This window comes from Lynx rufus, unplaced genomic scaffold, assembly GCF_022079265.1.
Source record: "Lynx rufus isolate CCGP_SWC_20201006 ecotype Redwood Valley unplaced genomic scaffold, mLynRuf1.p SCAF_8, whole genome shotgun sequence".
Classification (NCBI taxonomy): Eukaryota; Metazoa; Chordata; class Mammalia; order Carnivora; family Felidae; genus Lynx; species Lynx rufus.
In genome coordinates this window covers 61,026,336-61,048,576 of record NW_025814896.1, presented here as the reverse complement: position 1 = coordinate 61,048,576, position 22,241 = coordinate 61,026,336, and the positions used below count along the sequence as shown (strand labels likewise).

Sequence of the window (22,241 nt, the reverse complement as noted above, 5' to 3'; positions counted from 1 at the left end):
GACAATTGTGGGCAATCATATTAGAGTTGCTACGTTCTCTGCACTATCTTTGGAGGCAGTGAAAAGGGAGAGAAATCAGTGTATCTGAAATGCCCATGCCTGGCCTGCCAGTTTCCCCACCTCAGACCACTGAATATCCTCCACACTCCCATAATCTCTATCTAAATGGAACTTGTGTTCCTGTACAGATCTTAAAGAATACAAGTGAAAGTACTTTGGAAGCAGCAAATTGTTACAATAAACACTCAAGCTAAAATCACAACCATTCTCAATGAGGAAGCATCACAGCATAGTGGTTAGGAGCTTGTTCTTTAGCATCAGACTGCTTATGTTCATTATGCTAGTTGTGCTGTTTCTTAGCTGCCTATGAGCAAGTTAGATCTCTGGCCATGGCTTCCCCATCTCTGAAACAGGAATGATAATAATACTTGCGTGATAGAGGTGTGAAGACTAAACGAGTTCGATAAAGCATTTTAGAACACTGCCTGGCAAAAAGAAGTGCTATATATATTATCGGCCATCAAGTCCTACTAGTCTTTTCACTAAAACCTCTCTCAAATAAATTTTTTTCTAACCCTACTGTCACCATTTCTATTTATATTTTAAGATTTTAACAACCACATTTATTCACTTACAAAACAAATTTATAAATAGCTAGAATAAGAACGAACCAACATTAGATTCTGGGGATAGGAAGATGGAAAACAAAAACCTACAATTTTTAGATGGATCTAGGGAAGTCCAGAAAAAATAAATCAGAAATTATAGTCAGTATTAACACCATATCAGTGGAATGTAATGTATGCCAAGGGAATATAGAGAAAAAGAGTACAAAAAAGTATTTTTGACTTCAACTTCCCCCAAAAAGACTTAGAATATATTTTCCATGTTCCCCCAAAACTATGAGCAAAAGTTAGAAGACCACAGTTGTTGAAGGGTTGTTACAAAAGAGAAGAATTTGTTTCTTAATTCTTGTATCAAGGACTCCCTTCAGAATAAAACAAAAGCCCTGAGTCCTCTCCTCAGGAAAATAAAAACGCATACAAAATTTTACAAGCAACTTCAGGGGGTTCAAGAACTCCCTAAAGCTTTTACACTCTAGCTTAAGAAGTCCTAAGGCATAAACACAGTGAAGATACCTAAAACATGGTTAATGTTAACTAATGAAGGAAGACCACTGACCCAATAAAAGTAAACCCAAAGAGGGGCACCTGAGTGGCTCAGTCAGTTGACCATCTGAGTTCAGCTCAGGTCACGATCTCATGGTTTGTGGGTTCAAGCCACGTGTTGGGCTCTGTGCTGACATCTCAGAGCCTGGAGCCTGCTTCAGATTCTGCGTCTCCCTCTCTCTCTCTGCCTCTCCCCCTCTCAAGCTCTCTCTTTCAAAGAATAAACATTAAAAAAAAAAAAAGTAAACCCAAAGAAATGGTCTGTGCACTGTCATTTGAGACAAGAAAGAGAAAAGCAAGGTCAGGTGAAGATTTAAGTAAGAACGGATAGAAATGTGCAAAAGGTCCTGCCTGGAAGAATTTTCATTTTTCATGAAATAGGAGGTAAGATCATGTGCCAAAAAATATCATCAGTCTTGAGCAAAAGATCATGCATATACTACAAGCTCAACAAATCTACGCAATATTTTGGTAGAAAAATTAAAAATACTGGAGTACTTTATATGGGATTCTGAAATCTGTTTCCACAAAAGTTCAACTTGTTTTCTTTTTATACAGTTGTCTCCAAAAGTTTACATTAACATTTTGAAGTAGGAAGGAATAGTCTCACTAACAGAAGGATGAAGAAAACCACAGTTTTATGAATAATTTTGAGATAGATTTTGATTATAAAAATGAATGAATAAATGTTTTGGGAATTCACTTCAAACAAAACAGTAAAGCCACAATGTTTAACCTTTCTTAGGAAAAAGAAATAATCTCTCTAGTCATTGCATCCAAACCCAAGCTGACTTTTCTTCTATCCAGACTATACTGTAAAGAAATAACTTGTCTTTTTATTTTTTTTTAATTTTTTTTAACGTTTATTTATTTTTGAGACAGAGAGAGAGACACAGCATGAACGGGGGAGGGGCAGAGAGAGAGGGAGACACAGAATCGGAAGCAGGCTCCAGGCTCTGAGCCATCAGCCCAGAGCCCGACGGGGGCTCGAACTCGCGGACCGCGAGATCGTGACCTGAGCTGAAGTCGGTCACTCAACCGACTGAGCCACCCAGGCGCCCCATAACTTGTCTTTTTAAAGGAGCATAAAACAATGGCCTTAGAAGTATCATTTATCAAGACCTCTAAGAAACATAAGAAGTTAAAGAGTTGTTTTTAAGAGGCTTTTCTGAACTAAAAAATATTAATAACAGACTGATGTTAATCACATTCATTAAGACAAAACTACCTTACTAATCAGCTCACTTTAAAAGATTATCATGAGGGACATGTATAGGAAAAGTCCACAGCAGTGTTGCTCATAGTTACCAAAAACTATAAAAACCCTAATACTAGAGTAAATAAATTGTGGTATAGTCTTAAAATGGAGCACTGAACAACAAACTATAAGCAACATGGATAAATCTAAAAAACATAACATTGACTAAAGAAGCAAACTACAAAGGAATACTTACTACAATTCCATTTATATAAAATTCAAAAACAAGCCAAACTAGAATGTCTGTTCATACACAAAGATGGAGAAACTATAAGGAAAGGCAAGAAAGAGATTATCATATAAATCAGGATAGTGGCTACATCTGGGGAGAAAAGGGGACATGTGATGGAAAAGAAAATGGATAATACTTCTCTAATTGCCTCTGTATATGGAATACTCTAAAAGCAAATTACCCTAAAACTGATCTAAGCAACTGAAAAGAATACAGCAAAGGAGCCAACAGAATCTCTACATCTGATTATATGCTGGACAATAAGCAGTGATTTTTTTTTTCAGACAGTAAACAAAATAAGATATATTTTGGAAGCTGCCATTAAATAATGCCAAAGTTTATTGTTTACAATAAATATTTCATTAATATATGTTCCTAGTTATTTCTCACTAATTAAAATTGAATGGTTTAAGTTCATTGAGCAATTAAACTACAAACAACCAGTTTTATCCTGGAAGCAGATTTGAATAATGTGACACTTTCCACTTATGTTTATAACTAACCTATTTTCTTCTAGTTATAAACTATTTTTCTACTCATCTCCTTCCATGTTTAAAAAACAAAACAAACAAAAAACAGTGTTCTTCAAATGCAGAAAACCAGAAGAGAAATTTTAAAACAACGAATATTTTGCGATATAAGGGTCTGGAGTGGAAGAAGGAAAACACTGGGACTCTGTCACTATGCAAATCTTTCTTAAAGCCATGATGCTTGACTTTATTTAAAGAAAAAAAAACATATTCCTATACGTATTTAGGTATCAGGTCCACAGATGCCAGTTACTCAGCTTGTCTCAAATATTTTTTCAAACAAAACCCAATTCACTCTGACTTTCCTGCGTATAATTTCCAGTGAAATTATTGTCGATTTCCATGCAAATACCTACGTAATCTCGGCCCTTCACCTCCCAAAATCTATAAGGAGGCTTAAAAATGAGACACCGGGAGTCAGGAAGAGCAGGTTGAACTCCCGAATCTCTGACTTTCAAATTCCTCAGCTCCACTCCAAGCGTTTCTAAACACAACAGTCCCCACAACTACCAAGTGGAGAGCTGTGGCAGGAAGCGAAGCGGTCACCATAGGAACTCGGCTCAACGCTAAGAGCCCAAGAAACGACAACAGGGGAAAAGTTTGCTCCTGGAGGACTTCCTTGGACCGCGACTCTGCTCTCCACCGTCCCTCACAGCGGGTCAAGCAGTGAATACCCACCTCGGAGATCACCCATAGCCCCTAATTCCCGTCACATCCGACCTGTTGCAGGGCCTTTCGGCCCAGGAGCTGCTTTATCCCGACCCGGCGCATCCCTGCTGCTCCCACCTGGAGCTCCGAGTCCCTCCCTGGGCTTCTCGGCCCAGCTTCCTCGCTGGAGCTCATGCTGACGACTGGCGGGCCTTTGCCTGCCCCAGAGATCCAGGTCCCTCCCCGTCTCCATCCTCCGCCCCTTTCCCCTCCCCTCCCACACCTAAATCGACGTGGCCCCGCCCCGGTGGGGGGCAGAGGAAGGCGGGACCCTGAGGGAAGGAGGCGGAGGCGGTTAGCGACGGTCGGAGCCGCCGTCGGCCCCGCCCTCACGCTCTGTACCTGAGGGGGGCTCGTCCTCCACCTCCCCGGCGCCTTCGCTCGGCTTCCTTTCCGCGTGCCCCTATTTCCCGTGCGCACGCGTACCTGGCTTGACCCTCCCTCTCGCGGGGACTACAAGCCGTGCGTGCGCACCCACAGACGTAGCGACGCGTACGTCCACCTGTCCGCCTTTCAGGCCGCGTAGCAGAGGCCTCTTCCTGGTCCATCCGCGCCGCGCAGGCGTACGGCCACGCAGAGCCTAGTCGTACCACCCGAGCGTCCCGTCTCCTAGTAACCAGCCGCAGCCCCCTTTTCCACCACTTAATTCTTACTCTCTGCCTGCGGTGTCGCACCTGGATGGAACGCGCATGCGCAGGGCTGTGTCTCCTCCAGCCTTCTTCCCTCAGCTCTAGGATACGTGCTGCTTTGCTGCTGCAGCTTTGTGCCATTTTTCTTAGGGATCTTACACCGTTCTGGACACACGTTCAGTGAGTTACTCGGAACGTGTTACTCCCCAGAGCTGCTTTTGAGGGCTGGGAGGTTGGTTAGCTCTCCTGCCGCAGCCAGGGGCCGGTTTTCGGGGAGTCTCCCCGGTGGGGTTCTGCTGCTGCAGCCTCTCGGGAGAGAGCAGTTCTGTTCGGGTGAGCACCGGCAGCCTGCAGCCTGGGGAGCCAGCGGACCCACGACCCGGTCAGCCCTGCACAATTCAGTCATGGTTGAATCGGGAAGTGGCAGGCGCTGATTCCTGACCGGTATTCCTTCCCCACATGTCAGTTCTCTAAAACCCCTTTCCAGAAAAACCACCAGATCGTTAACCAAAAAAGGGTATACTACCTCACTTGATATTTAATGTTGTGTCGATTATTTTCCTGTGTAAAACCATTTAAATTTGTGTTCTCCCAAGTAGGGGCCTTGAGTCTTGGAACACTGTAACTTAACCAGGTGTAATATTTTTGGCCATCCAACTATGTTAAAATTAGCCACGTTACCTAAAAGTTGAAAAAGGGCTTTTTAGTGAAAAAGAATAAGGGTTGCATTACTCTGCCAAAGTTTTGGAGCCCAGCTTGAAAAAAAATACTATCTTTTTAACATTTCTTAATATTAAATAACTTGTCTTAAATAACCCAAAAAACTTCAGAACTCTAATGGCTGTATCTCCCTGCCTTTTCCTACGGATTAAATAGGTGACTAGGTTTTTAGGGCTGTTCTCTGATGATCAAGTTTTCGCCTGTGTATTTCAAAAGTAATTTCACATTTGAAGAGACAATTCCTGTTTTTGCCAGGTGAGTACTCATTCCCCCCACCCATATATTATTGGCATCCATAAACACATTTTATGTTAGAACAAATTACTTCGTAGAAGTACGTTTAAGTATGTGACATGTTTTCCCCATTTCTGTTCTGATTTCTTCACCTGTTTGTGCCATTACATCTTCTCATATTTTGTAGCATTTATTTTCAGCTAGCATATACTTTGTAAGTATAGCTAGACACTAAAAAATTAAGTTGAGAATCCTTGTTATTTTAGACAAAGTCAGAGGTCCCGAGAGGTATTAAAGTGTAATATTACCTAACTGATAAAAATAATTTACAAAGAAGCATGAACTGGGGCACCTGGCTAGCTCAGTAGGTACAGCATGGGACTCTTCCTTTAGGAGTCATGAGTTCAAGCTCCACATTGGGCATAGAGCTTACTTAAAAAAATTTTTTTTAATAAAAAAATTTTAAAAAACAAAGCGTGAACTCTCAAAGACCATCCTAAAAAGTTATTTTAGGGAGAACAATGTATAATCTCATTTCCTTTTCAGATACTAAGATTATGGTGAATAAAATGTTCTCATTATCTAGCATTATTGAAAAGAGGGGAAAATGTATGAACCTCGAAAGTCTGAGTTGAAGACTTTGGAGGAATGAGGGGCTTATTAATACGGAAGTTAGGAAAGTACTTCCCTTAGGGAAAAAATAAGAAAACCTTAAGCATTTGTGTACACCACCCAGATGTTTCTGAAGATTCTTTGGGAAGAATGTAAGGAAAGGGACATTTTAAGGCCAAACCAGAGCATGAAGATTTTCCTTTCTTTTCCTATCAAGGACTGTTGACTTCATCCCCCAATCCAAGAAAGTGAACATTTTCTTTCCTCTATGGAAATCCAAAGAGTGGTAAGTGCTCCATTCTGCCCCAACTAATCCTTTTATATAGTACATATGCTCTCTCACTTGTGACAGATACTCCTGGGTAATTCTCAGGTCTGGGTTTTCTGTTCCCTTAGCTTCTCCATCATTTCACAGCTTCACTACAAAAAAATCTGTTTTGCCTTTTTTTCTGTACCTCCTTGGTACCCTAAAAAAATGGGGGACTCCAATTAAACATATGTTTGGGTTCTTGATGTTATCCCACAACTAACTGATGCTGTGTTCATTTCGATACATCTTGTGATATATCTTCAAGGTCACTTTCTTTCCTTTGGCAGTGTTAATCCCATCCACCATATTTTTTATGTCAGAATTATATTTTTCATCCCTGGAATTTTAATTCTTTTTTAATATCTTCCATTTCTAACCTCATCGTGCTTATGATTTGCTTTACCTTCTTGAAAATATGGAATATATTTAAAATGGCTTTTAAAGTCCTTGAGAACTAATTCCATCACCTGTGTCATTTCTGGGTTTGTTTTTATTAACTGATTTTTTTCCTCCTGTTTATGGGTCATATTTTTCTGCTTGTTTTCATGTCTGGTTAATTTTTTTGGCTAACAGACATTGCAGATTTTACATTGTCGGGTGCTGGAGGTTTTTGGTTTTGTTTTTCTTTAAATATATTTAGGCTGCGTTCTGAAATGCAGTAATGTTACTTGGAAACAGTTTGACTCTTTAGAGCTGCACTGTTAAAAACAGTAACCATTGGGGCACCTGGGTGCCTCAGTTGGTCGAGCATTCGACTTCAGCTCAGGTCATGATCTCACGGTCTGTGAGTTCAAGCCCCATGTCGGGCTCTGTGCTGATAGGTCGGAGCCTGGAGCCTATTTCGGTTTCTGTATCTCCCTCTCTCTCTGACCCTCCCCCGTTCATGCTCTGTCTCTCTCTATCTCAAAAATAAATAAACATTGAAAAAAAATTTAAAAAAAAACAAACCAGTAACCATTAGGGGCACCTGGGTGGCTCAGTTCGTTGAGCATCCAACTTCAACTCAGCTCATGATCTCACAGTTCATGAGTTCAAACCCCATGTCGGGCTCTGTGCTGACAGCTCAGAGCCTGGAGCCTGCTTGAGATTCTGTGTGTGTGTGTGTATGTGTGTGTGTGTGTGTGTGTGTGTGTGTGTGTGTGTATGTGTGTGTGTGTGTGTGTGTCTGCCCCCCCCCCAGTCCATGCTCTCTCTCTCAAAAATAAATAAACACTGGGGCGCCTTGGTGGCTTGGTCGGTTAAGCGTCCGATTTCGGCTCAGGTCATGATCTCATGGTGGGTGAGTTCGAGCCCCGCGTCGGGCTCTGTGCTGACCGCTCAGAGCCTGGAGCCTGTTTCAGATTCTGCGTCTCCCTCTCTCTCTGCCCCTCCCCTGTTCATGCTCTGTCTCTCTCTGTCTCAAAAATAAATAAACGTTAAAAAATAAAAATTAAAAAAAAATAAATAAATAAATAAACATAAAAAAAAACAGTAACCATTAGCTAGCTACATGTGGCATTTTGGATTTATATTAATAAAATTAGGTAGAACTTAAAATTCAGTTCCTCATTTGTACTATGTACATTTCAAACTCCAAAAGCCACATGTGGCTAGTGGCTAGTATAATGGACAATAGATATAGAATATTTCAATCATTGAGGAAAGTTCTGTCAGACAGCACTGCTTTAGAGGCTTGCTTTTAAGCTTTGTTAGGTCCAAAATACTCTCAGGGCTAATTTGGCCCCATTGCTAAGCCAATACCTTTCTGAGGACTCTGTATAACGTCCCCTGTGTTAGGAGTTCTTTATACTCAGGCTGGTGGGAACTGCATTTTTGGCCCTGTGTAAGATCTATGGACTTTTTGGCCTTCTACTTTTTGGTGGTTCTTTCCCAGGCTTCAGTAGTTTTCTTGCACATGTGTTTCCTGATCAGTACTCAGCCAAAGAATTGTGGGGAATTCTCTGCAGATCTCTGGAGCTCTTTCTCTCACTGTACCTCTCTCCTCTCTGCACAAATTCTAGTGACCCTGGTCTCTGCAGACTCTGAACTCCTATCTCCTCAACTCACTGAAATAACCAGACACAGTTTGGGTTCCCCCTCTTTGTGCTGAAGCCTGAAATTTCCAGGCAGTGAGCATTTATTTCCTTTCTCTTAGGGATCTCTTAGGGATGCACTGCCTATTGTCTGTTATTTAAAAACCACTGTTTCATGTGTTGTCTTTTTTTTTTTTTAGATGTTGAAGACATGAAGATAAATCTGGTCCCTGTTAACTCCCTCAGGGCTCAAAGTCAGCTAGCTATTGATAGCCTCAGACCCCATGTTAGTAATCATCCCCAACAGAAGTGCTTTGCACAATAATTGCTTCAGGCTGAGGTAACTGTAAATGCATGAAACTTAAAGCAGAAGAGGGTTTGGCATAGCATATTCTTGAGGAATAGCAATAAGATCATGGGGCAGAGTGAGAGAGGAATTTGAGAATGTTAGCTGGTTGTATTAGTCTCCAATTGCTGCTGTAACAATTTACCACAAACTTAGTGGTTATGTAAGCAACACAAATTTATTATCTTACAGCTCTGGAGGTCAGGAGTCCAAAATGGATCTCACTAGACTAAAATCAAGGTGTCAGCAGAGCTGTATTCCTGTTGGGGGTTCTTGGGGAGAATCTAAGAATCCAGCCTCCACAGGCTGCCACTTTGTTTGGCTTGTGGTCTTCTTCTAACTTCAAAGCCAGCAATGGCCAGTCAGGTCCTTCCCGCATTGCATCAGTCTAATAGTGACATTCCTCCCCTCTTTCACTTGTGAAGACCCTTGTGGTTACAGTGGTAATGACCAGTGAGTCCAGGATAAACTCCCTACCTCAAGGTCATTTGGCTGGGAACCTTAATTCCATCTGCAACCTTAATTTCCCCTTGCCATGTGACATTCACAGGTTCTGGGAATTAGGATGTGAATACCTTTAAGGGCCATTATTCTCCTTACCACAGCTGGAGACTCAAAATATAGAGAATTTGGCTTTTACTCTGACATGGAAAGTACCTAGAGCAGAGTGGTGAGCAGAGTATTAATGAGATCTGGCTTATGTTTTAAAAGGCTCATTCCAGGGGCACCTGGGTGGCTCAGTTGGTTGAGTGTCTGACTTTGGCTCGGGCCATGATCTTGTGGTTCATAAGTTCAAGCCCCACGTTAGACCCTATGCTGACAGCTTGGAGCCTGCTTCAGATTCTGTGTCTCCCTCCCTCTCTGCCCCTCCCCCCACTCATGCATATGCACTCATGCATATGCACTCATGCATGCTCTCTCTCTCTCTCTCAAAAATAAATAAACATTAAAAAAAATTTTTTAAAGGCTCATTCCAGGGGTGTGCTGGGTGGCTCAGTTGGTTAAGTGTCCCAACTTCAGCTCAGGTCATGATCATGGAGCCTGCTTTGGATTCTGTGTCTCCCTCTCTCTCTGCCCCTCCCCCACTCACACTGTCTCTCTAAAATGAATAAACATTAAAAAAAATTTTTTTAACACTTTATTAAAAAGGCTCATTCCAGGGGATGCCTAGCTGACTCAGTCAGTAGATCATGGGATTTTTGATCCCAAGGTCATGAGTTCAAACTGCACATTGGGCATTGAGCCTACTTAAAAAAAAAAAAAAAAAAACTCATTCCAAATACAGTTTGAAGAATACACAATAGGAAGGGTTGGGCAAGGGTAAAAATAGAAACAGGATTCACTGAAGGTTTGGATGTAGAATATGAAATTGGAGCTAAAAATTACTCTACCAGCAATGTACAAGGTTTCCTGTCATCCTGTATTCTTTTTTTTTTTTTAATGTTTATTTATTTTTGAGAGAGAGATAGACATTGAGCAGGGGAGGGGCAGAGGGAGAGGGAGACACAGAATCCGAAGCAGGCTCCAGGCTCTGAGCTGTCAGCACAGCCTGATGCGGGGCTCAGACTCACAAACTGTGAGATCATGACCTGAGTTGAAGTCAGATGCTCAGCCAACTGAACCAACCAGGCGCCCCTCGTCATCCTGTATTCTTAATACTCCATGTTATCTACCTTCCTAGAGTCTGTCATTCTGATGGTGGTAAACTTGCATTGTTCTGACTCCTAGTAAGTTCAAACATCTCTTTATGTACTTGTTATCTATTTGGGATTCCCCAATCTGTGAATTACATCGTTATATCCTTTGCCCACTTTTCTATTGGGTTTCCCATTTTCTTGTTGATTTGTAGTTATACTCTACCTGTAAATTCCTTGTCCGCTTTGTACAGCACATCTTCCAATTTTCATCTTTTTAACTGTTTATAGTTTATTTATTGAAGTTCTTAATTATGAGTATTCAGATCCATCCGTTTTCTTCCTGTTTAAGCTTGTTAGTTTTTATTCAAGAACTCTTTCTCCACCCAAGGTAACAAATATTGTCCTACATTTTAAAAACTGTGTTTATAGTTCTGCAATTCACATTTAGGTCTTTACTGCATTTGGAGTTCACTTTTATATATAAGATAGGGATCCTACTTTATTTGCATCTACATAGTGAGCCAGTATTGACAGTACTATACTACTAAACTTAGTCTGTTCTGTCTAAACTTAGTCTGTTGTATGGTGCCACCTTTACCATGTATGAAGTTCCTACACACAACTAGGTCCAAATTAGAACTCTGTCATGTTTCATTGGTCCTTTATTTGTTCCTGCGCCTGTACTAGACTATTTTTTTATTTTGACTTTGTAGCATATCTTAATGTCTGGTAAGGCAAGTCTCTCTGTGGTGTGTATATGTCAAATTTATTTAGTTTCTTACTTGAGTGTCTGACTTAGGCTCAGGTCATGATCTCATGGTTTGCGGGTTTGAGCCCCACATCACGCTTGCTGCTGTCAGCACAGAGCCTGCTTCAGATCCTCTGACCCCCTCTCTCTGTCTCTCCCCTGCTCATGCTTGCTCTCTCAAAATAAATAACCATTAAAAAAAATTTTCTTGAATGGCTATCTGAATGCCAGGCCAAAGAGGTCCCAAATATACTTGTTCTTTCTTTATGTCCTCAAGATTCCAGACAAGTGAAGGTGACACTCAGAGGGCCAAATATACCCTATTGCATTTGGTTCTTCCTCAATTTTGCTATTAAACTGAAATTTAATGTGCTTGTTGAGAATCTATATGTTACCATTATCTTACCATTGTTGATTTCATATGCAGTATAATGTTTCACAGAGTTCTGTTACTATAGTTGACTCTTGAACAATGCAGGGTTAAGGGGTGCCAACCTCCCCTGCCCATGTGGTTGAAAATCTACATGTATCTATTGATCCCCCAAAAACTTAACTACTAATGGCCTACTGTTGACTAGAATCCTTACCAATAATATAAATAATTAGCACATATTTTATATATGTATTATATACTATATTCTTATGAGAAGTAAACTAGAGAAAAGAAAATGTTAAGAAGATCATAAGAGGAAGTACATTTACAGTACCATACTGTATGTATTGAAAAAATATTCACAGGGTTGCCTGGGAGGCTCAGTGGGTTAAGTGACTTCAGCTCAGGTCATGATCTCATGGCTTGTGCAGTTCAAGCTCCGCATTGGGCTCTGTGCTGACAGCTTGGAGCCTGGAGCCTGCTTCAGATTCTGTGTCTCCCCCTCTCTCTCTGCCCCTCCCTGCTTGCGCACTCTCTCTCTCTCTCAAAAATAAATAAACATTAATTAAAAAAAAAAAGAAAAGAAAACACAAAATATTCACACATAAGTGGACGTATGCAGTTCAAACCTGTGTTGTTCAAGGGTCAACTGTATATTCTTCTTAAGTTTTTTCAACTTTGTAGTTTGAAAAAGTTTTAAACATACAGAAATTTAACAAGAATAATACAGTGAACAATTTTTTTAACCCTTTCCACCTAGATTCAACAGTTGTTAACATTTTTCATATTTTACTTTCTCTTTGTATCTATTGCTGGAATATTTGAAAACAAGTTGTGGAAAGATCCTTTACCCCAATTTCAGCATGTATCTCCTAAGAATAAGGACATTCACTTATATAACCATAGTAGGTACTACATTTGGGGCATTTAACGTTAATACAATATTATTATCTAATAAACCATCAATATTCAAATTTTCCAGTGGTCCAAGAAATGGCCTTTATAGTACATTTCCCTCCCCCAAAACTAAAGGATCATTAACTGCATTTGGAAATCATGTTTCTTTAGTCTCTTTTAATCTGGAACAATTCTTCAGTTTCCCTGTGTCTTTCAAACATTGACATTTTTGACTAGAGGCTATTTTTTTTTATATAATATCTCTCAGTTTGGGTTTATCTGATTGTGTCCTCAAGATTAGATTCAAGTTAAACATTTTTGACAAGAGTACTTCCTTTTTATTTTTTTATATTAAATATAATTTATTGTCAAATTGGTTTCCATACAACACCCAGTGCTCATCCCAACAGGTGCCCTCCTCAATGCCCATCACCCACTTTCCCCTCTCCCCCACCCCCATCAACCCTCAGTTTGTTCTTAATATTTAAGAGTCTCTTATGGTTTGCCTCCTTCCCTCTCTGTAACTTTTTTTTCTCCCCCTTCTACTCCCCCCTTGTCTTCTGTTAAGTTTCTCAGGATCCACATATGAGTGAAAACATATGGTATCTTTCTCTGCCTGACATTTCATTCAGCATAATGCCTTCCAGTTCAATCCATGTTGCTGCAAATGGCCAGATTTCATTCTTTCTCACTGCCAAGTAGTATTCCATTGTATATATAAACCACATCTTCTTTATCCATTCATCAGTTGATGGACATTTAGGCTCTTTCCATAATTTGGCTATTGTTGAAAATGCTGCTACAAACATTGGGGTAAGTGCCCCTATGCATCAGCACTCCTGTATCCCTTGAGTAAATTCCTAGCAGTGCTTTTGCTGGGTCATAGGGGTAGATCTATTTTTAATTTTTTGAGGAACCTCCACACTGTTTTCCAGAGCAGCTGCACCAGTTTGCATTCCCACCAACAGTGCAAGAGGGTTCCCGTTTCTCCACATCTCTCCAGAGTCTGTAGTCTCCTGATTTGTTCATTTTAGCCACTCTAACTGGCGTGAGGTGGTATCTGAGTGTGGTTTTGATTTGTATTTCCCTGATGAGGAGCGATGTTGAGCATCTTTTCATGTGCCTGTTGGCCATCTGGGTGTCTTCTTTAGAAAAGCATTTATTCGTGTCTTATGCCCAGAGTACTTCCTTTTTAAATAATCAAAGAGGACAGACCAAAGAATAGAATAAATTCAATTTTACTAATTTGAAGATAGTATTATATATGTGTTTGATGAGAAAAAATATTCACTTCAGTTTCCAGATCTAAGAAACAGGGAGACCTAACATTTTAGAATATCATCAGAGAGATCTTTTCAAACTTTAGCTAAATTATTTCTGATTCCTAGAAAGCCATTTCCTAATTTTCATATTAACAGTATTTGAGTAACTAGTATGTTTAGGATACTGCAACAGGCCCAGGACTTTGTTCTGTTGTAAATACTGATATTCAATCACACATATGGATTAAGGTTTCAAGATGATATCATTAGAGATCTTTTGTCAATAAAATGATTACAGCTTGATAGGGATGGAATTCTAAACTCAGATACCACAGTGCCTAAATATTAAAGAAATAATACATTGTTGGGGTGCCTGGACACATTCCTGGCCCAGTCGGTTAAGCATCCAACTCTTGATTTCGGCTCAGGTCGTGATCTCGTAGTTGGTGAGTTCCAGCCCAGCATTGGGCTCTGCACTGAAAGCACAGAGCCTGCCTGGGATTCTCTATCTCCCTCTCAGAAAGAAAGAAAGAGAGAGAAAAAGAAAGAGGGAGAGGGAGGAGAGGGAGGGAGGGAGGGAGGGAGGGAGGAAAAGAAGGACAATATTCCAAAAAGTGGCAAAATGCTCTCATTCACAACTTGGAGTCTGTTTCAGACCTCACATTGCTGCTTAAGCACTTTGGTCGGTCAATCACTGTTCTCTAACAAGCACTAGACAAAACTTCAGAAGTCCTCACTGTCTTCCTTGTGCCAGGAAGCTGGTCCCTTCTTCCAACCTGGTCAATTCTGCCTTTCAAGTTCCTGCCCATCTTTCAAAGCCCAACCCTGACCTAGGCTCCCCTCCTTTCAGAACCTCTCTGGGCCCTTCCTTCATGTTGCATGTTTGTCTCTCTTGACAGATTGGGCATCTGTACTGAAAAGTACTGTATCTTTATTGGACTCTTTTTTTTTCATTTTTTTATATTATGGTAAGATATATACATAACTTAACATCTTAACCAATTTAGTGTGTACAGTTCAGTGTATTAAATATATTCATAACGTTGTGCAACCATTACCACCATCCCTCTCCAGAATTATTTTCATCTTGTAAACTGAAATTCTATACCCATTAAACAATAACCCCCTATGGCAACCACCATTCTTTCTCTCTGATTTTGAGTATTCTAAGTACTACACAAGAAGAATCATACAGTGGACGATTGTGACCGATTTGTGACCAATTTATTTCACTGAGCATAATGTCCATCATGTAGCATATTACAGGATTTCTTCCTTTATAATATTAAATAATATTCTATTGTATATATATGCATTACATGTTGCTTATCCATCAATGGACACTTGAACTGTTTCCACGTTTTAGCTGTTGCGAATAAGGCTACTATGAACATGGGTGTACAACTATTTGAGACCCTGATTTCAATTCTTTTGGGTCTATACCCAGAAGTTGGTTTGCTGGATCATATGGTAATTTTAGCTTTTGGGGGGAACTGCCAAATTATTTTCCACAGCAGCTGTTCCATTTCCACCAACAGTACATAAGGGTTCCAATTTCTCCATACCTTTGCCAACACTTGTTTTCTTTTTCTTTCTTTCTTTTTTTCTTTCTTTCTTTCTTTTTCTTTCTTTCTTTCTTTCTTTCTTTCTTTCTTTCTTTCTTTCTTTCTTTCTTTCTTTCTTTCCTCTCTCTCTCTCTCTCTCTCTCTCTCTCTGTAATAGCTGTCCTAATGGGTGCAAAGCAGTGTCTCACTGTTGTGATTTGCATTTCTGTAATTATTAGTGATGCTAAACATCTTTTCATGTGCTTATTAGACATTCATATATCTTCTTTGAGGAAATATCTAATTCAGTCCTCTGTCCATTTTTTAATTGGGTTTTTGTTGTTGAATTTTAGGAGTTCACTGTATATTCTACTGGTCACTTACCAGATATATGATTTACAAATATTTTCTCCCATTTTTTCTGTTGCCTTTTTACTCTGGATAGTGCCTTTTGACACACAATTTTTTTTTAATTTTCATGAAGACCAAGTTGTCTGTTTTCTTTTGTTGCCTATGCCTTTGGCATCATAATCAAGAAATTACTTCCAAATCCATGGCAAAGCTTTTGCCTTATGTTTTCTTCTAAGTGTTTTATAGTTTTAGATCTTATATTTAGGTCTTTGATACATTCTGAGTTAATTTTTGCATATGGTGTTAGGTAAGGGTTCCACTTTTTTTTTGTGTGTGTGTGTGTGGGTGGATATCCAGTTTCCCCAGCACCTTTCGTTGAAAAAACTGTCCTTTTCTCCATGAAATGATCTAAGCACCCTTATCAAAAATCACTTGAGCTGGGGTGCCTGGGTGGCTCAGTTGGTTAAGAATCCAACTCTTGATCTTGGCTCAGGTCATGATTTCACCCTTCCTGAGATCAAGCCCCAGTGCAGAGCCTGCTTGGGATTCTCTCTGCCCACCCCATCCCTCCCCCATTTGCATGCACATTCTCTTTCAAAATAAATAAATAAACTTAAAAAAAATCATTTGACCATATGTGTGAGGGTTTATTTCTGGACTCTGTTACATTGGTCTGTACGTCTGTTTTTAGGCCAGTACCACATTATTTTGATTACTGTAGCCTTCTATTAAGTTTTGAAATCAAGAAATGTAAGCCTTCCAGCTTTATTCTTTTTCAAGATTATTTTGGTTATTCGAGATTCTATATGAATTTTTGGATGGATTTTTCTATTTCTGCAAAATATGTCACTGGGATGTTGATAAGGATTGCTTTGGATGTGTAGATCACTTTGAGTAATATGAACATCTTAATAATATTAGGTCTTCTAATCTGTGAACATGGGATGTGTTTTATTTATGTCTTTAATTTCTTTCAGCAGTGTTTTGTATTTTTCATCATACAAGTCTTTCACCTTGGTGAAGTTAATTCCTAAGTATCTTATTGTTCCATTTATGCTAATATAAATGGATATTTTCTTAATTTCCTTTTCAGATTATTCATCGTTAGTATATAGAAATGCAGCTGACTTTTGTGTGTTGACTGTATCATGCCACTTTGCTGAATTCATTTGTTCCAACAGTTTTGTGTGTATGTGTGTGTGTGTGTGCCATCTTTAGAATTTTCTACATATAAGATCATATTATCTGTGAATAGAGATAATTTTACTTCTTCCTTTCCAATTTGTATTTCTTTTTGCTCTGGCTAGAACTTCCAGTACTATGTTGAATAGAAGTGGTGAAAGTGGGCATTCTTGCCTTATTCCTGATCTTAAGGAAAAGCTTTCTCTGATTATGATGTTTGCTGTGGGTTTTCACATATGGCTTTTATTTTGTTGAGGTATTTTCCATCTTTTCCTAGTTTGTCTGTTTCATCATGAAAGTTTGTTGAATTTTGTCAAATGTTTTTCTGCTTCATTGAGTTGATTGTGTGGTTCTTTTCCTTCATTCTGTAATGTGATATATTACATTGATCAATTTTTATATATTGAACCTTTCTTGCATTCCAGGAATAAACCCACTTGATCAGGATGTGTAATCCTTTTAATATCCTGCTGAATTTGGTTTGCTAGTACTTTGTTGCTAATTTTTGTATAAATGTTCCTTAGGAATATTGGTCTACAGGTTGTTGTGGGGTTTTTGTTTGTTTGCTTGTTTTCTTACAGTGTCTTGGCCTGGCTTTTATATCAGGGTAATGCTGGCCTCATGGTAACATAAGGGGTTCCCTCCTTTTCAATTTTTAGAAAAGTATGACAAAGATTGGTATTAGTTCTTCTTTATGTGTCTGGTAGGATTCACCAGTGAAGCCATCTGGTCCGGGGCTTTTGTTTGTCAAGAGAATTTTGATGACTATTCAGATGTTGTTTCTTCATGATTTAGTCTTGGTAGGTTTTCTGTTTTTAGGAACTCGTCCATTTCAGCTAGAATATCCAATTTGTTGACATATAAAATAGAGCACTCTCTTATATTCCTTTTTATTTCAGTAGAATCAGTAGTAATGTCCTGCTGTCATTTCTGATTTTAATAATTTGAGTCATCTTTTCTTCTTAATCCATCTAAGAAATTGTGTCAATCTTGTTTATCTTTTCAAAGAACTACTTTTGGTTTCATTGCTTTTTCTGTTGTTTTTCTATTTTGTTTTATTATTTATTTTATTATTTTATTTCTATCTTTATTATTTTCTTCTTTTTGCTGTCTGTAAGTTTAGTTTTTCTTTTTCTAGTTCTTTATGTTATAAAATTAGGTTGATGATTTGAGATCTTTCTTGTTTTTTTAATGTGTTAATAGCTATAAATTTCCACTGTAGCACTGATTTAGCTGTATCCAGTAAGTTTTGCTCTGCTGTAAATTTAAGTTCATCTCTAAGTGTTTTCTAATTTCCGTTGTGATTTCATTGATCCATTGGTTGTTTAAGAGTGTGTTAATTTCAGGATGCCTGGGTGGCTCAATAGGTTAAGCATCCAACTCTTGATTTCGGCTCAGGTCATGATCTCACAGTAGTGAGGTTGAGCTACCGCACTGGGTATGGAGCCTGCTTACTCTCTCTCCCTCTTACTCTGCCCTTTCCCTACTCATGCTCTCAAAAAAAAAAAAAAAGTGTGTTCATTTCCACAAATTCATGAATTTTCCTGTTTTCTGTTATTGATTTCAACTTCATTCTGTTGTGGTCAGAGAAGATGCCTTATATGATATCGACCTTTTAAAATCGGTTGAGACTCAATTTGTGGTCTAACATGTGGTCTATCCCGGAAAATGTCACAAGTGCACTGGAGAAAAATGTGTATGCTGTTGATGGGTAGAGTGTTCTGTAAATGTTTGTTAAATGTAGTTGGTTTAGGGACACCTGAGTGGCCCAGTTGGTTAAGTGTCTGACTCTTGATCTCAGCTGAGGTCTTGATCTCAGGGTCATGAGTTCAAGTCCCACTGGGCTCCATGCTGGACATGAAGCCTACTCAAATAAAAAATTAATGGGGCGCCTGGGTGGCTCAGTCGGTTGAGTGTCCGACTTCGGCTCAGGTCACGATCTCGCGGTCCACGGGTTCGAGCCCCGCGTCGGGGTCTGGGCTGATGGCTCAGAGCCTGGAGCTTGCTTCCAATTCTGTGTCCCCCTCTCTCTCTGCCCCTTCCCCGTTCATGCTGTGTCTCTCTCTGTCTCAAAAATAAATAAACGTTAAAAAAAAAATTAAAATTAGCGGCACTTCGGTGACTCAGTCAGTTGAGTGTCTGACTTCAGCCCAGGTCATGATCTCATAGCTTGTGAATTCTAGCCCCATGTTGGGCTCTGTGCTGACAGCTCACAGCCTGGAGCCTGCTTCAGATTATGTGTCTCCCTCTCTCTCTCTGCCCCTCCCCCATTCATGCTCTATCTCTCTCTCTCTCAAAAATGAACATTAAAAAAAATTAAAATTAAAAAATCTAGTTGGTTTGTTGTTTAAGTGCTCTATTTCTTTACTAAGTCCTCTATTTTCTTATTTCTATCTAGTTGTTCTATCCATTATTGAGAGTAGAATATTGAAATCTTCAACTATTATTATAGAACTATTTCTCCCTTCAATTCCTTTTTAAGTTTATTTATTTTGAGAGACGGAGAGACAGTGTGAGCATGAGCAGGGAAGGGACGGAGAGAGAGAATCCCAATCTCCATGGTGTCAGCTACAGACCCCGATGTGGGGCTTGATCTCACAAACAGTGAGATCATGACCTAAGAGATCAAGAGCCAGACACTTAATCCACTGGGCCATCCAGGCGTCCCCTATTAATTCTGTTTGCTTCATAGGTAAATGTTTACAGTTGTTTGGGCATCTGTATTTTTGGCAGAATACCTAGCAGAGTGTTTGGCCTTCAGTAATTATTTCTTTAATCCATTAATAATTTATTAACAATTTTTGATAGGAAAAATGATATAAAGGACTAAGTAGAGAAGCTCTCTTATTTCTGAAAGGTGATAAAGCACAAAATCTGATAAATTCCTTTTTAAAAAGACTTTCACAGAACATGTAGAACTGCAAATCCTCCTACAAAGAAAATGTAAACATTGAGAAGTGTGGAAGGCAATTTTACTTTTAAATTTTTTTTTAATATTTATTTTGAGAGCAAGAGAGCGCGCGCGCGCGCGCGCGCGCGCGCGCGCACACACACACACACACACACACACACACACACACACACACACACACGAGCAAGCGGGGGAGGGGCAAAGAGAGAGGGGGACACACAGAATTTGAAGCAGGCTCCAGGCTCTGAGCTGTCAGGATACAGCCTGACTGGGGGGGGGGGGGGGGGGGCTTGAACTCACGAGCCATGATATCATGACCTGAGCTGAAGTTGGACAATCAACTGACTGAGCCACCCAGGCACCCCAAGGCAATTTTACTTTACATTTTTGGAGTCACCACCATGATGTTTCATGAAAACAAGCACTGCCATGAGGTTAGTTGAAATTACCACTGTATTCACCTGTTATCATTTCTTTCCAAGCAATCAAGTTGAAGAAACATTTCCACTGCTTAAAGAGATACCTGCCAACTATATTATTCACCTCTCCCAATGGGATTTTCCCTTAGTAAATCTGCTACTCGGGTATCTGCTATGCGTGTGGATTCAAAAGTGGACGATCATTTAATGCAAGGGACTGAGAAAAGCAAGTTGGAACCAGTGACTCAGTTATTTCAAAACATCAAGAAAATAAGATTAGAAAACACAAGCCAAGAAAACTTTACAAGAAGTAAAGAGATTGGCACAGGATCTCTTTCAGAGAAAACCTTGGGTTCTGTAGTATATGTTAAAGAAAATGATGGAATAGAAATGACAGATGTGGAATGAAGTTATTTGTACATTCTGCCAAAGAAATTGCTTTTGACTAAGAGAGCATGTTGAATGAGAACTTAACCTTATTAGGAAAACCTAACAAAATGAAGGATGATGATTGCTTATTTTTCACTATTTATGAATCACCTTAGACTGCACTTTTTTGATACATATTCAAAACAGTTGTTTTAGGGGAAAAAAACTTTTCAAAATTCAAAGCAAAATTCTCTGGTATTCTATCCTTGTCAAAAATCAGAATTTTTTGATTAACAGTATTTAAATGGTACTAAAACATTTTAATTATGTTTCTCTAACAAGTGATCAAAAAACAGTGGCTGAACAATTTGACATCTGTATTTCATACTATTTCTAGTGTACCAATTTTTTAATATTTCAAGTTTGGGATTTTGCTTTAGGGTACTTTATCTTACTGCAGTTTTGCATTTCTGTTCTGTAAAAGATCACTTCACATAAACCCTGCAAAAGACCAGTAAATTACATATCTTGAGAAGCATTTCACATTTTAAATCATCCTTTTAAAACTATTTTTCCCCACATTGAATTCATTTCAGAGTTACAAAATAGTTATTTCCAAGTCTAATGGTTTATCTTATAGATACTACCATTTTATACCACCAATATTTAATGTAAGAAAAATAGTCTTGTGTTAAAAAATTCTTGTTTTTGGATGGAACTGGAGAGTGTGATGCTAAGTGAAATAAGCCATACAGAGAAAGACAGATACCATATAGGTTCACTCTTATGTGGATCCTGAGAAACTTAACAGAAACCCATGGGGGAGGGGAAGAAAAAAAAAAAAAGGTTAGAGTGAAAGAGAGCCAAAGCATAAGAGACTCTTAAAAACTGAAAACAAACTGAGGGTTGATGGGGGGTGGGAGGGAGTGGAGGATGGGTGATGGGTATTGAGGAGGGCACCTTTTGGGATGAGCACTGGGTGTTGTATGGAAACCAATTTGACAATAAACTTCATATATTGAAAAAATAAATAAATAAATAAACCTAATATATTGATAAAAAAAAATTCTTGTTTTATATGCATCAGTTTGCCATTCTTATAGAAATGTCTAGTAGTTTGAGACAGCAGTATTGTCCCAAGTATTGTTAGATGAAAGTAAAACCATTTTGTGTTGACATATAGTGACCTTGTAACTATTTATATTACGTATGTATGTATGTTTTGAACATTTTCCTGTACTTTAAAATTTACTGGCTATCTCTAATGGCTAATTGTGAGAAATTTCCTTAATATTCATAAAAACAAAGATGAAAAACCATCTTCTTTCAGGGGAAACTATTTTATAAATCAGAAAAATACAAATGTATTGTAGGGAATATTGATCCTAGAGTTAAATAAAATTGTTGAATTGGACATAAGCCAATAAGACACTGCTTTTTATCATTTACAGAACATAATTCTTTGGGAGAGGAAAAAAACATAAGTCATTCATTTGTTCCCCTAACTTGGCATTATGTTTCTTGGTGGGGATATAGTAGTGAATAAAATAGCCACCATCTTCATAGTGCTTACTGTCTACCAGGGAAGATAGAGTATCAGACAGTAATTCTATAAGATGCATATTATGATGTACCATGAAGAAAAAGTAAAATGTTCAGAAGGACAGGAGACTTAACACATAAACTTGATTTTTAATTGTTGGAACTAGGAAGTTTTCATAGCTTTTGCAGTGACATGGTTGTCTAAGTAACATGATGGTGATGGTTGAAATCTTGAGAAGGGTTAAA

General features: G+C 39.0%; 2 protein-coding genes across 2 annotated transcripts in view; one reads left to right on the top strand and one right to left on the bottom strand.

Moving 5' to 3' along the window:
- The window catches only part of TSGA10 (testis specific 10), a 165,311-nt gene extending 160,990 nt beyond the window's left edge, over window positions 1-4,321 (bottom strand). Inside the window, exon 1 of the mRNA XM_047069097.1 lies at window positions 4,240-4,321. The gene's annotated coding sequence lies outside the window, so the exon portion shown is untranslated. The remainder of the gene's footprint in view (window positions 1-4,239) is intronic.
- Window positions 4,322-5,418: 1,097 nt separating this feature from the next.
- On the top strand, window positions 5,419-21,196 carry CUNH2orf15 (chromosome unknown C2orf15 homolog). The gene is made up of 3 exons (XM_047069849.1): window positions 5,419-5,501; window positions 6,310-6,378; window positions 20,148-21,196. Exon 3 carries the CDS (start codon window positions 20,217-20,219, stop codon window positions 20,490-20,492), a length of 276 nt encoding a protein of 91 aa, XP_046925805.1. The 5' UTR covers window positions 5,419-5,501; window positions 6,310-6,378; window positions 20,148-20,216; the 3' UTR covers window positions 20,493-21,196.
- The last annotated feature ends 1,045 nt before the right edge of the window (window positions 21,197-22,241 follow it).